Source organism: Prinia subflava, chromosome 5, assembly GCF_021018805.1.
Source record: "Prinia subflava isolate CZ2003 ecotype Zambia chromosome 5, Cam_Psub_1.2, whole genome shotgun sequence".
NCBI lineage: Eukaryota > Metazoa > Chordata > Aves > Passeriformes > Cisticolidae > Prinia > Prinia subflava.
Window position 1 is genome coordinate 48,933,546 of NC_086251.1, and position 14,934 is coordinate 48,948,479.

General features: G+C 35.4%; 1 protein-coding gene across 5 annotated transcripts in view; it reads right to left on the reverse strand.

The window, feature by feature from the left end:
- Positions 1 to 917: 917 nt before the first annotated feature.
- DICER1 (dicer 1, ribonuclease III) overlaps positions 918 to 14,934 on the reverse strand; it is a 66,859-nt gene continuing 52,842 nt past the window's right edge. For all 5 annotated transcript variants that reach the window (XM_063399289.1, XM_063399292.1, XM_063399288.1 and 2 more), the window contains 5 exons: positions 11,231 to 12,113; positions 8,913 to 9,181; positions 6,202 to 6,364; positions 6,029 to 6,104; positions 918 to 5,735 (listed from right to left, as the gene is read on the reverse strand). In XM_063399289.1, the coding sequence (XP_063255359.1) occupies positions 5,570 to 5,735; positions 6,029 to 6,104; positions 6,202 to 6,364; positions 8,913 to 9,181; positions 11,231 to 12,113 (1,557 nt within the window). In that variant the 3' untranslated portion in view covers positions 918 to 5,569. The remainder of the gene's footprint in view (positions 5,736 to 6,028; positions 6,105 to 6,201; positions 6,365 to 8,912; positions 9,182 to 11,230; positions 12,114 to 14,934) is intronic.

The window sequence follows — 14,934 nt, forward strand, 5'->3', positions numbered from 1 at the left end:
TTGTAGACCCCAGCTGAGAAGGCCATCCCTCCCCTCCTTCTGCCACAATGAACAAGATATAATGGCATCCACACCCAATTTATAACGTTATTATTTTCAGATCAAATTTCCTGCAGAAAATTTGGGGGAAGTTTTCTGATGATTTGACTCGCTAGCACTGGGAAGGTGGGGGCTGTGTTGTCATCCTTACTAGCCTTGTACACTGCAGCTTGAAGGGCCTTGCCCTTACAGCCCCCTTTTCCAAATCCCAAAAAAAGCTATCACCGTGCCTACTGGCAGGTCAGCAGGCTTTTCTCTACAACTTAAGACAAAATGTGTAGTAAAAGATGTTCACTGTAGATGCCAAAAAAGTGACTGCTACATTGTGAAGTTTTCAGAAAGGAAGACCTTGTGTCAGGCAGGTCTGACTTGCTCTATAGAAGATACATGATACTACTGTGCCAGTCAAAACATTCTACTAACACACTGCCAATATTCAGGATAGGCAAAAAACTAACAGAAAACAAACACAAAAATAATGAAATTTACGTTATTAATGCTGAGACTATTAGCTCATATTAACATATTATTCTTAAAACGTGTGCCAGTAATGCAAACCTGTGTTTGAGAACCCTTGTGTTCTGGGGCTCCCAGCTACAACAGACATTTTGCAGGTATAATGGTCAACACAGAGATCAAATTGTATTACATACACCATCATTTTTAACCTGAGTGTCCCTTAAGAGTCTTCACATAGCTCTGAAGGCAGTTCATTCATCAGAGGAAGAAGACAAGCAGACTTGTCTTTAAACAAGGTGAAGAAATATTGTTTTCACAAATGTTTTCACAATATTTTTAGACTGAACAGCTATTTTTTGTAAGCTCTGGAAAATTTATAGAAATATTAACAGGAATTAAAAAAAGGCAAAACGACAATACAAGGTGAACAGACCATAACTTTATTGGAGATATACTCAGCTACAATTATTACAAAAAACTATTAAAGGTAATTGTGATCCATAAGGTGCAGATTGCAAACTTCTGCAGCATGATTACAGTATGAATGAATTACATTTTATGTCCCTTAAAGACAGCTGCAGCATGTGATGGTAAATATTTTATTGTCCATCAAATTATATTTGTTATTCTACTTGATTTTAACCATCTTTTCAGTCACACTATTTACAATAAAAATGCCTGCAATTTCCAATTATTGTTCACAAACATTTTTCTCCCTAACTTGCTGCTGCAGTAAATTCTGAGTGCATCTACAAAGCAATTAAAGTAGTCTGTGGTTGCCATTCAAATAAAAGGGAAAACCCCAACAACTTTATTGGATGAAATTTATTTTAATAATTGTAGTTAGCTTTGATAGAAGTTAATTTTACCTGCTAGTGGAGTATCCTACAATGACCTCTAGATATTTGCTAACATAATTCATATTGAGTTACAGCTGATAATTATATTACATTTGATGGTCATGAACTGTAGTGTTTAAAGTTTAAAATCTAATATGAAATAAATTAACTTCTTGAATATCAGAGCAATTGAAAAAGGATCAATGTCAGTAATTAAGTACCAAAAAATCAAAATGCTTCTTGCTTCATTCATATAAAAAATACAGAGATTTCCATGAGAATGTGTTCATGGGGAACCCCATCCAAAACAACCCAGAATACTGTCAGAGTCAAGTGCAGTATCACAGCAGATCACAATGCTATTTGTCATTTTTGGATTGCGCGTGCTGCTGTGACTGGGATACAAAGAATTCATTTTCTGTACAGATAAATGCATAGAATATGTAGCATATGTTATGTCATATGCAGTAACATAAACCCCCGCGTTTTCCAGTTGACGGTTCTGTATTTACTCACAAGGAGGAAAAACAAAACTCTGCAACATACATACAAGCACAAGATCTTCAGGTATGTAAATGAATGCAGTTCCATTGACTGAAATGATACTACATCAATCTGCACCAGCTGAGGATCCAGCACCTCCTCCCTGGGCCACCACTATATTCCTCCCCAGCACCGAAACTGCTTCTTGTTCAAGTTCTGTACTCGGCAGTTGCAACATACTACTGTCTAATGAGACTTAAAAATAGTAGGCTTTTTTTTTTTTTTTTTTGTATGGACTTTAGCAGCATCAAGCTGAACAAACACTTCAGAAGTCATTACTGGGCACTCAATATTCAGACTGGACAGATTTAGTTGAGGTTGACCAAATTACCAGGGGCTGTCTTCTCCCAAAAATTACATTACATGTGTAAAATGTTGGTTTGTTCAGAGATAATTACTGGAGTGTCAGTCAGAGGTCATTCTAATTTTAATTACTTCACATAACAGTAAAATGATGTAGTAGAAAAATAATAGCTTTAAAATACAATCAAGAGTTGTTACACATCTTTGTTGTATTTTTCCACAAACAGTAAAAATGCCACAGACGTTACAAATGACCTATTTAAGTTGTGCAAGTAAATGACACATTGCAGGCATTAAAAACTATCTTTTTCAAAGTCATTAAATCAGAACAGCAGCAAGGCCAAACCACATTTTTCCTCTCTGTTAAGCATTTTTTCCTTGAAATGAGGTAAAGCATGGTACCAAGTGCAATGCTTATTTGTGCTACATGAACAGAACAGCGCAAAAAAAAGCCATAAAAATAAAAACGCAGCATAGTTAGGAGGACTGTTTAAAGTACAGTATAACAGGACTCAGATAAAAAGCCCCAAGGTTCATGCCAATTAACCCCCACACTATTAATGATGAGCCTGTGTGGTTGCTTTTGAAGATGGGCTGCAACAGTCCGCTTACACTTGTGCTTATAGCATGTCAAGTGATTTCTATCCCAACCTTCAAATGATCAGATTTAGGTCTTTAATAGCGTACACTGTCCAGTATCAAAATCATATCGACTGTAGGGTAAAACACACAGATGTGTAACATGGAAACTAACATGGATTTTCTGCCTCAAAGGGTGAAAAGGATTTCAATGAGGTCACACTGGAAAAAATCGTGGCATTTAAAATGCATTTAAAAATGCATCAGCAGCAGAAACTACTTTATAGTCAGCCACTACACATTTCGGATGTCCAATTCATACGCTTTATCTAGTAACAAAGTGATCATTAAACTGTTCTGAAACACAGAGTAGGTTCAGTTGATTTTGCACCCAAACACTACATAACCACTTCACTGCTAACAATTATCTGAAACCCCTGAGAATCTATAACCTTGTAACAATCAGTAAGAATTTTAGGCATTCAAAGAATAACTGAAATTTTAGCTTTTCATAATGCAATTAAAACTACTTAAGACTTTCTAGATGGTCTGATTTAATCTGCTGATTGATGTCTGGCCAGAAACACAGAATTGTTTGCATCAATAATCATGTATTTTCACTAAGAAACTTCAGTCCTACCACAAAGAGCAAGCTATAGCTTAAATCAGTGAGCTTTTTTTTAGTTTCTTAAATAGCCAGCACAAAGCAATTTACGTTTGAGAATTTGTACTGCATGTTTTTATGTTCCATATCATCTACACTTGCAGTTCTTATACCTCCTTTCACGACTGATGTACCAAACAAATACTAGACTTTTTTATAAGCTAGCTAGCTAGCTATAAGCTTTTTTAATTCTTGGTTTGACTCCTATAACAAGCAGCTTTCAAATACAAGAATGGTCCTTTTCACAGACTGAAAAGTGACTGAGATAGGAAATATATGAACTTTTGAAAACTGTATTTCAGAAAAGCTTAATGTCTGCCCCTTGTCACTAAGGCATTTACTTTATTTTTTGTTAAGAAAGCAAGAGCTGACATTTTTTGTTTTGTTTTAGTGTGCATTTGTGAGGAAAGGAATAGGGTTTAAAAGCAGGAAATACAGTATTTGTTTGTAATTTAGTTCATAAGACACAGCATCAAGTTCAAACTATTGTGCTGGAAAACGTTAAAACACCTTGCTCTGCTTTCTCAAACTTCAAGCATAATTAACAGGGCAAAATTGCAGCAAACCTCTACTGATACTGGTGGGAATACAAGACCCACAGCTTTTTTTAAAAGGTAAATTAAGAGGTATTATAGTTACAGTGCAAAAAATTAAAATTTCAAGCATAATATATAAACATAGCACCAAAACAGAAAAAAACCCAATGCATGCAAAAATAAAAAGGAAAAGAAGAGAAAAAAAGAACTGAGGTATTTAAGTGAAGAGTGCCTACAAAAATCTAATTAAAGAAGTATAGGCAAAGCCTAAAAAATACAAGTATGATTTCCCCCCACGCTCCCAGTAGACCAAAACACCAATGAGCTAGTTTCTCTAAATTAAGGACCTAAATCACAGATGTATCAAAATTACGGCAGTTATATCTCAAACATCAACTTTCATGTTATTTAACAGCACAGCTTTGGTAGATGAAATATGCATGCAACTCTGAAAAGTACAGTAAGAAATTTACGTGGAAATATCTCTAAGTGTAAAGGTGCTCTGTTTGTTAAATACGTAACCAATTGACTATAAAATCTGCAGCATATCTTAGGTGTGATATGTCTAAGGTTATTTTGTTAGTGACAGTTTGCACTGTGCAATTATTTGTTGCTGTTTCCAGTATTGGAACTATCTAGCTTGCAGGTTCGTGTAAAACTGGAATTTTAGCCAAAGACCATATTTTGTTTATGGTATAAAAAAAACTGTAGACTAACCACCTCCTCAGAATTGTTAAAAATAACCTAATTACATATATATGAATATAATTTCTATTATAATCCTGTAGTAAGTCACAGCTATAGTAATGAGTTGTACTGTAAATATAGAGCTGTATCATTGTAAAATGCATAAGAAAATGAAGGGAATGTAAAACAGTTTGTTCCAAAAAAGATCAGAAATTAAAGATTATTAATGAGGGTTTATTTATTTTTAAGGCAAGAACCTTTTTTTATGCAAGACTGTGTGGCATAAGGAAACCAAAGTTTCACTCTACCAGTATGCCAGCCATTTCAATTAAAATCTGTCCCTAACAAATAAGTGCAATAATGATTGGGAATGCCATCTTAATGCAAAAAGATGACATGGAGAGAAAAAAAAAAAAGGAAAATAAAAAGGAGAATACTGGCACACTTAATCTTTCTTATACCCAATCATCCAGTACAGTTTTTCAACTGCTTTATGACTGGCACTAGTGCACAGATTAAAGAATTCCAAGATTACTATATATATATAAATCTAGCAACTGCATTAGGCATAAGCTCCCTGGCCTTCTAATACTAAGCAAAGCTGTACTGACAAGAAAAGTAAAACAAAAAGACCTGACAACAATTATTCTGAACACTTGCTAAATGTCATCATTAAAGCACTCTCGTGATTAAACAAAGCAGAAGTGAGGAAAGAAGACAAGATTGTGTTTGCGCAAAAAACTATAACTACAATTAGTTCCAAAATTTTATACATGTTAAATGTTTTGTTATCTATTCTGTTATCAAACAAACTTTATATTCTGTCTTCCAATTTGTTCCTCTCAACGTCAACATTTTTTTAAAATTTGCTTTATCTGTATGTTATTTCTTCCCCATTTCATTCATTTTTAAGAGGAGTCTCAGCTGTTTGGGACCTGAGGTTGATTTGCTTTGAGGCTTCGTAGTGCTCTTCTCGCAGCTGCAGATTTGGCAATCCTGTAGCTTCTGCCAACACCTTTAAACTTTCCCTTTCCTACAACTTCCACTGTAACTCTGACCTTTCCATCGTAAGTTCTTTCTGCAGGACTGCAAAAATATACACAAGAATTACTTACTGCCAAGGCAAGGTAATGTGAAATAAGAAACCTACATTCTTTTTTCTACAGAAGTTAAAGCAGTAAAATTAAACAGAAATTGCTACATTTCTCAGAAAGCTATGCAAGGAAAAAAAATAAAGAACAGTGGACACAATGATGATTAGCTGCTTAGTGCAAAAGAAATTACAACTACTTTGTGACATTTAAAAATTCTCTGTAGCTCATGAAACACAGTTTAGAAACACTTTCTGTCAGCGTGTATGGAAGAAAGCACAATCTTACCTAAATTTGGCTGTCTCTGGCTCCATTTCCAGCAGCTCTCGCACTGGGGAACGGGGCACATTAGCAGAAAATTTTTCTATTTGGAAAAAAAAGTGAAAACCAAAAATTAGCTCTGTTCTTTTCATAGAAGATGGCACTTAATCATTAGTAAATTGTCTGAAAGCTGGCAATACCTATTAGTGGTCTCATCATTGGATAGTACACTTGCCAAACCATTTCCAAAGACATTCCACTATCCATATAAATGGCACCAGCAAGGGACTCAAATATATCCCCCATGGCCTTTGGTACTTCAATGTCTTCCTCTTTTTCTTCATCTTCTTCAGATCTTCTGAGCTGTTTGCAATTAAAAAAAGACAAGTGTGGGAGGGAAAAAGATAGAAATGACTGCTTCACTTACAGTAAAACAAAGATCTTCAGAAATGTAAGCTCTCTTACATCCTATATCCTGTGATGCTTCCTTAAAGTTTTTAATTGACAACTTTCCACAGCAAAACTGTTGTTTTATTCCTAAGTGAAACCGAGCTGCTGGTTATATAATTTTTCAAATATGGAGAAAAAAGCCACAAACACCATTGTGTACAGGGAGCTTTTATAATTCGTGAATTCCTTCTGTGATAATTCTATAGGATTTCACCATGGGTCTGTTTTTCCCAATTAGAACCAGACTTCTATCAGTCAATACCAGAAAGCTACCCCCAACAAAGGAAGAGTTCAGACATTATATATCTCCCAAAAAGAGACTTTCAAAGTCTCTAAGTCCAGTCTCTGGATGAAAGTTTCATGTACCTCTCCTTACCTTATTTACCCCTCAAGACAAGCATGAAACAAGCACTAATAAAACAAGACATAAGTAACTGAAAAACAACTCCACCAGACTGACCTAACAGACACATTTAGATGTTTAAGTGCAGCAGGCAGTGTTTTCTTCTATGCTACCAATTTAAGAAAACAATCTGTTTTCATTATCAAAATTAAACTTTCAGTGTACATCTTAAAGGGCTTGAGCTGATCTAACCCTTTACTAAAATACTTTAAACATATGTAATATACATTTGCCTAACTCCACCCAAAGTAACTTGAAAACAAAGATTTTGACCATTATGCTACTCTGCCTACAGAGAAATAAGTTTCTGTCAGTCTTCTCCCCCAGCAGCTACCCTCACTCCACTTGGGGTTTAAAATCCAATTCAGTCCTCTTAAGAGTGACTGTAATACTTCATACATGGGCTCCACCCAATATTTCTACCTGAAATAAATCAAACAAGTAGTCAGACCTGACACATACAGCAATACAAATAGGAATTTTGACATTAAAAACTAAGTTCAACTGTTCTGAATAGAGTGCTTCATACCAAGTGTAAACTGAAGCACTTTTGCATTATACTGATGTAACAGAAGAAGAGAGAAACTAAGAGCTGTAAGGAAGGGACAGATGTTTCATGAGTGAGATTTGAAAAAACAGAAAAGCATATGACGTGGAGACACATGGAAACCAGTCTAGCTGGCATGAACTGCAGAAACAAAGACTCCTACATTAAGTGATGAAATAAGAGTTTCAGTAATTCAGTGCCAGACCAAGATAGGGAGCAGGCGTAGCGAGAGTGAAACAAGGATTTTATTTGAAACAGCTATCACACAATTTAGTTGCAACTTTGGTGAAAGTTTTTTTTTTGCATACTTGCAAAAAATGAACAAAGCAAAAAACAACACTGTAAGCTCTGAAAATAAGTTCCTAGCTTTTTCACATTGTGGAGAAAACAAGAGAGATAAGAGTTTAATCCTCTAATGTAATTTATATTATCTAAACTTCAGTGACAAATTTCTTATTCAATGTTTAATGAATTTTTCCCTTGAAACCTGGTTTTCACTCTATAACAGAGTACAAGGGCTGTGAACACACATATGAGACTGAAATATTTTGATTCTCAAAGTTTTAAGTTATCAGAAAAAAAAATACTAAATACAAAAACAACATGCTTATTTAATGCTGGCATGTTGTCAGACAGAGTATTTTTTAAGAGATTGGTCAGTTTTTCAGAAGACCAATTATTATGGACATCTACTAGGTAACACTTTTAAAGAAGGATAATGGGAAATACTTCTCTTCCAGATCTTGATGAGAACTTGACTCACAAGGTCCTTGCTCTCACAGATCTCCTAACCAGCTTATGTAAATTGATTACTTTTACCTAATTCTCCAGAAAATATAGGATCATTATCATCACCTTTTGTACACAGCACAAAATCTGACCTGTGTTTGCTGGACTTCAATGAAACTACTTTTTAAGTGGCTTAATTGAAAGATGCATGTAATATTTCCATATTTAGCAGAATGCCTTTAGGAGCATTGACAAGCATGTCAAAATACTTGAGTATAGTGCAGTAACATCTCCTCCAGTAGAAATCATAAGAAAAAAAGCAGAAATCTCTTGTCAGTGTACTACATTTAATAATTCCAGCATTGTGCCAAGGTAGCTTTGTTCATGATGATGTATGGATAACTACCCTGAGTCAGTACTACGTGATTTAGCAACTCTTCACCTCATTTTTATGTTGTAGTAGTGCATCCTATCAGTTAGTGAAAGCAGCAAGCTAAGTGTGTATCCCACACTGTTCTAACAACACAAGAGCAAAACAACGCCTAAAATCAACTGCCACAGAAAAACTAGACGCAAATTGCTTTCAAATTAATTAATTTCTGTAAACTCTAATTGATTCTATACTTTCTGAAGGCTGTATTTTACTTTGTGTATTGCATCTTTTTATTACTGGGAGCCTGCTTCTTTGGCTGCTGTGTGCATAAAACATTACAAAAATGCTAAGAAATCCAGTGACATGCTTCAAATCAGATACTGAACATATTTCTTCTACTTCCACTAACCTCAGAATCCATTCCTTGCATTTCATTCTTTTCCATTTGAAACTGCACAAAGTCATCAATAACATGAAACAGTTCAGGAGAGACAGCTTTGAAGTACTTGTGGTAGTCATACTTTACAGCTAATGATGCAAAAATGGTATTATTGACTAGAGCAGATCGTAGGTCAGTAAGAACTCCTGGAGAGTGTTGCCGTGGGTCTTCATAAAGGTGCTTGGTTATGAGGTAGTCCAAAATTGCATCTCCCAGGAATTCTAAGCGCTGGTAACAATCTTAAATCATTGGAAATAAAAGAATGTACAACACCACAATTAAGTTTAACACACACATTCTTTCCAGGCTTTCTGGATAAGACGTTTGGTACAGTGCCACGTAAATTCCACAAACTAACCAATGCTCAGAGAAGACAATCTTTTTAAAAGATTGTTTTTTAAAAGAAGTACCCTTGTGTTTAAAGACATTATTAATGAAATACAAAAAAAAAAAAAAAGAAACCAGGAAAAGCAGGAGCTTTTCTAATAATAAAGCCAAATTTGAACAAAATGTTTATCTGGCAGGCTAGAAAAAACAGCTGTGCTTATATCAATTGATGTTTTTACTCAAGATCTTCACTTGCTAAGAAACATCAAAAAGTAAATTTAACAGATTATCCCAGCAGGCTGGTCTGAAAACTGTAACAGTTAAAATTAAAAAAGTAAAAATAATCAATATAAAAATCAATTCATTAAGAGCAGGGGAACACAAATTCTGAGGTTTTTTGTCTGATTTGCCACATGTTAAGACACTTTCAACAAAGATACTTATATGGATATGTCTTTTAAACTGGAAATTAAAATTGTCAAGCCTTTGCTCTTTCGACAACTGACCATGGGAATAGAGAGCTAAGAACATCTATTTTTAGAACAAAAACAAAAGGAAAAACCCTCCTGAATGCAAATACGGGCAGGTAGGTTGAGAAGGAAGACAAACCACTACTGAAATTACTGTGAGAGTGAATTGACTAGCACTAAGTTCCTTTTGTACCAGCTGAACTGAAGACATTGCCAGATCTCAACTGCTAGCTACTTCTTAAAGAGAAAAAGTTACAGGTAACAGCTCATCACAGTTGTCTCACCTGGTAAACAGAAATGAAATCAAAAGTTTTCCTACAGTTTCAACAATGTAATTTTAACTGGACACTATGCCTCAAGGTTTCTGGAAGAATAAATATATATTTATGTATGTCTAAAAATGAAGGAATCATTTACTTTCAATGTATTTTGTGAAATATTTGTAAAAAGTAAATACATATGTGGATAATATCCCCTACAATGAAAAACCAAAGGAGCGCCTCTGTGTTTAGTCAGTTTGTCAGAACTGCTTTTTAATGCAGTTGCATTTCAAAGTTACTCATTTCTTTAACGAAAGCAGAGCTTTCTCACTCCTCGGAAAAAGGGCCCCCCAATTCACTCTGGGGAAAAATTCAGACTGCTGACTGCAAAGAAATTTGCCAATCACTACAAATGGGGTGGGAATTTTACCATGCTTTGCTTTTGGTTGCATATTATGGTAAGAAAATATGTAAGTTCCAGAATGAACAAATATTACATTAATTAGCATAAGCAAGAACAATGAAAGATCACAGAAATACAAATTTCTACCGCTGTAAAATCTTTTATGAGATCATGTACAGAAACATTAAACGTTAATCTGAAACTAATATTTAGTCTGATTTAGTCAATTACTTCAAACTTTGACTTTAAATATTTACTCAATAAAATGCCTAGACTTAAATTAAGACTTTGAATTTACAGCTTCAAAGGGAAGTCTCCACATTCTGCACTCCTATAGATTATTCAGCTAATAAAAGCTGTAGTTTAGAGTTTATCTTCAGAAGTAGACAAAGTATAACATTCATGGGATTTAATTACAGAACAAATTTGCTAAATATATTTGGAAAATATGACTGCTATTTCCTGAAGTACATGGCAGTTTTCCAGAGTTCTACAAGAACTTATTTCCACTAAATGAGGATCTAGTATCAGTCATACACAGCTAGTGATAGAACATTTATCACTGATCCTGTTTCTCAAAACCTGGTGAGGCCTCAGTAAATGTACTTTATCTGCATCAAGTCAAAATACAAATAATCACTGAGATACAATTAATCAAGTATCTCCCTCTAAATAGTGAGTAAAATACTATTTTTAAGATATTGTATTCCAAGACTATTGTAACATGTGATGTCTAAAAGAAAGTGTATATATGGGAACACAAGATACTGCTTCTCTTGCTTTTGCAATATGGAGAAAAAACTATAGAGCATTTAGAAAACAACTTACCAGTAATGGTATTATAATGGTAAGAGGCATGAGTAAATGCCTGAAGAAGATAAGCCTTGTTCTTAAAACTGTAATTTATTTTCTTCTCAAAGTTTTCAAAACCAGAAATAAGGTGATTTAGGGTTTTTTCAGCATCTGGGTGATCAAACATACACCTTGGTGGAATCTTCAAACAGCCATACTCCAGGTCTTTACAAAGAGAAAGCTCTGAATTAGCTACAGAAGCAGAAACAGAATTTGGTGAAAGATTTTTCTGCTCACTGTTACAGTTCTCTCTGGTAGCACACAGAGTGCCTTCCCAATCAGTCTTTTTAATTACAGGGAGCACCTTCAGCCCCAATGAACACAGGAAAAGCTGAGCAGCTCTTTCACCACAGCTGGTCAGATAGCAGCCCAACAGGGCTTCCACACAATCTGCAATGCTCTTGTCAGCGATACACTGCTCTGTATGCAAGTCATAGGAGATTGACTGTTTTCCTGCATCAACACCACAGTTTTCTTCTGATGGATTCCAGAAGCCCACAACAAAGTCATCCTCTTCAACAGCCTTGCTAGGATCCAGATAGCACATAGCATCCCAAGAGCTATAGTCAAAATCATCAAAATCTGATGAACACTGAACATTACCCATGGATGACTTTTTGGGTGCTTTCCATTCATAGTTTGAATCAGTGGTTGAAAAGTGTGAGAGTGAAATTTTTTTCACAAAAGCCCCTGATCCCATTAACATGTTATCAATGAATTTGATATGCTCCTGATCATACTCCAGAAAATCATCTTCAAAGTCTGTTTCTTCCTTGGGCAACCTCCACATTAGGTCTTCATTCTCTTCATCATCATTATAATCATCAAGTTTACCATTAGCCAACATGTTTTCCTTTGTCTATGAAAGAACACAAAAAAAAGGTGCTGAAGAGGAAAACAAGACTCTTTTACTGCAGAAAGATCAGAAAAGCAGGATTTGAGAAGTATCTCCTAACAATAATACAGATTTTTTTATGTTCCTAAGTCTGATCAGATGCACAATACAATCTCAACTTACACAAGGACTGGAAAAATTGTCCTGGAATACAAACTCTTTGTTACTAAGCTGCAACAGTGTGTGTTCTACACACAGTACATGCTGCATTTCGTAGGAACCTGTGCTTGTACTTGAATGTGAGGCACACACAATGAACTTTATATCCACTAAACATTATACACTTGCACAACAAAGCAAACAACACAAAATTCTAAACCAACTAATTTTAGAATGCATGAAAAAGTTCCGAGTGCATCCCTCTTTCAGGCTGCTAAGTAAGGCTATTACAAATGTTTAATCAATGCAATTGTGAAGACTTTTTCTACACCCTTCTACATGGAAAATCCATTCAGTGGAGGTTTTTTCAGGGTTTTTTTTTTTTTTTTTTGCAGGCTATACTTCAATCCCTAACTAATACAAGAGAACGCAAAATTCTCATCAATTTTCTAATACTTACGTACACACCCACAACAGCAAAATTAATGATGTCTTATGTCTTTTCCCTCCTCATACTGAACAAATTGGTATGGACTGACATAAATTACAAATTGAACACAAATATTCCCAAACTATATAATTCTTTACAATTTGCCATGGCCTCTATCCAGGAAAGCACTTAAACATATTAGCTAAATGCACTGGTAGTCTTCGTAATATCAAAAGGACTATTAACAGGCTCAACACAGCAACACTGATGTCAGCAGGAATTCTGCCACTGAATTTGATGCGAGCAAGATCAGATTCAAAGATTCAAAGCACTTTCCTGGACTGGGTCCTGAAAGGCAACAACATTTTGAATCAAGTGAAACAGCCTTTTTCTTCCCTGAACCTATGCATGTCATATTGTAGGGCTCTACAGTCACTAAATCTTGCAAATCTGTGAACCAGATGCTACCATGGGGGAACACCCATCCAGATGTGGGTGTGAATGTGTGGCAGCTCTAAGGGGCACTAGGCAACACTTAAAACTGTCTAAGGATCAAAGAGATCTCACTGTTCCTCACTGGGATGGACCTGGCTTAGTCAAGTTTAGTAATGAGAGGAGATATTAAAAAAGTGGCTATAGAAGGTCTTAGTTTAAACATTCTGCTGAAAGAATTCCTGCTGCTGTAATTCCCTATCACACACACACAGAAGAGACTTCTGTAACTTAAACTGATCAGAAAGATATCAAAACTGGATTTAAGATAGTGATTTGAGACGCCTGTAGTAAGATAAAACTTAAAGAGAAGATTAATTTAACCAGTCCCAACAAGGACATGTGCTGCTTTTTTCTTGTTACACACCACCCGTCACATTTACTACTCAAATAAGAAAGTCTCTGAATGAGACATGTCTACATGGATGCTCCAAAACAGATTTTGGCATCTGTTTTTGAAAACATGGCACAAATTATAAATTTTTATTGTGTTTTCATTCACAAGTTTCTTAAAATGAAATTGTAAGTAGCAGGACAGCTATATGAACTACGCAAACATTGTCTGTGCATTACTTCGTGTACATTAGAAAAAAATTCTAAGGGATAAGGATGAGCACAGCTGGAGGAAACAGCAATTCTGATCATTAATTTTTATCATCATTAGCATTTAAAAAAATGAATCCATGATGAACTCCAGAAGAATGACTTTTTTCTTAAATAATAACTGACTAATTTTCTAGAAGTTACTGCCAATTAAAAGGTGATGTAAAATACACATTAGGTGTTTTTTTAATGCTCTTTTGGAAATCAGCCATTTGAGAAAATGAATGAAGAAAGATTCTTCCCCTAAATAAAGCTGGATAAATACTAACACGTGACTACTAAGTTTTAGTAATAATTTGTCATAATAAGGTCTCTATTTTCAGTTATACACCATCAGCCCATGGATGAAGAATGAAGTTTACATCCAAGAAAACAGAATATCTACTTGGCACAACCCCCCGCCCCCACTATTTGGTTCACCACCTCTGCATTTTGGTCTGAAACCAAATATATGTTTTATTTACAAATAAACAGTGACTATTGCAGAGGAAGAGGACACTGAAATGTTGTGGAAAACTGGAATCTTTTAAAAACAACAATTAGCTCCAAATTAGTCCCAAACATGCATTCTCATTTGCCAGAAAGGTATCGCAGGAAGTCTCTTTAAAATGAAATCTTGGCACAGTACAGAACCACAATAATCAGGTTGTTTTATTCTGCAATAAACATTTATTTGCACAGTATATCCACCTAACAGTACTCTCATGTGCCCTCTGGTGGTTCTACAGTCTGAGTGTGGTCTTCAGAATGGGGAAAAAGAAAGATGTCCTTCCAGCTCCTTCCCCTGAACTCCAAACCACTCTGAAACGCTTCAAGGTCACGTTACTGACTGCTATGATCACTGGTATTTCTGAACATGTCCTTCTACTCCTAGAACACCAGAAAAAAGTGCAAACCTTTCCTCATTAAGATTTGTCGTTGTGAAGTGTTTGACAAGACAGCGAGGTGACGTGTCAGACAGTCAAAGAGCTTAAGCCAGCGTGGTATTTGACATGAGAACCAGCTCTCAGTCAAACCCATGGTGTAGCCACTAGCCATCAATACTGAACATTATCTCAAGCCAGTTCTACTCTTCAATCTGCCTCAGCACTATGAAAAACATCAACTCTTTTTCCTATATTCTATGAAGGTGAACTCATTGTTTATTAAAAAGCAGACAGT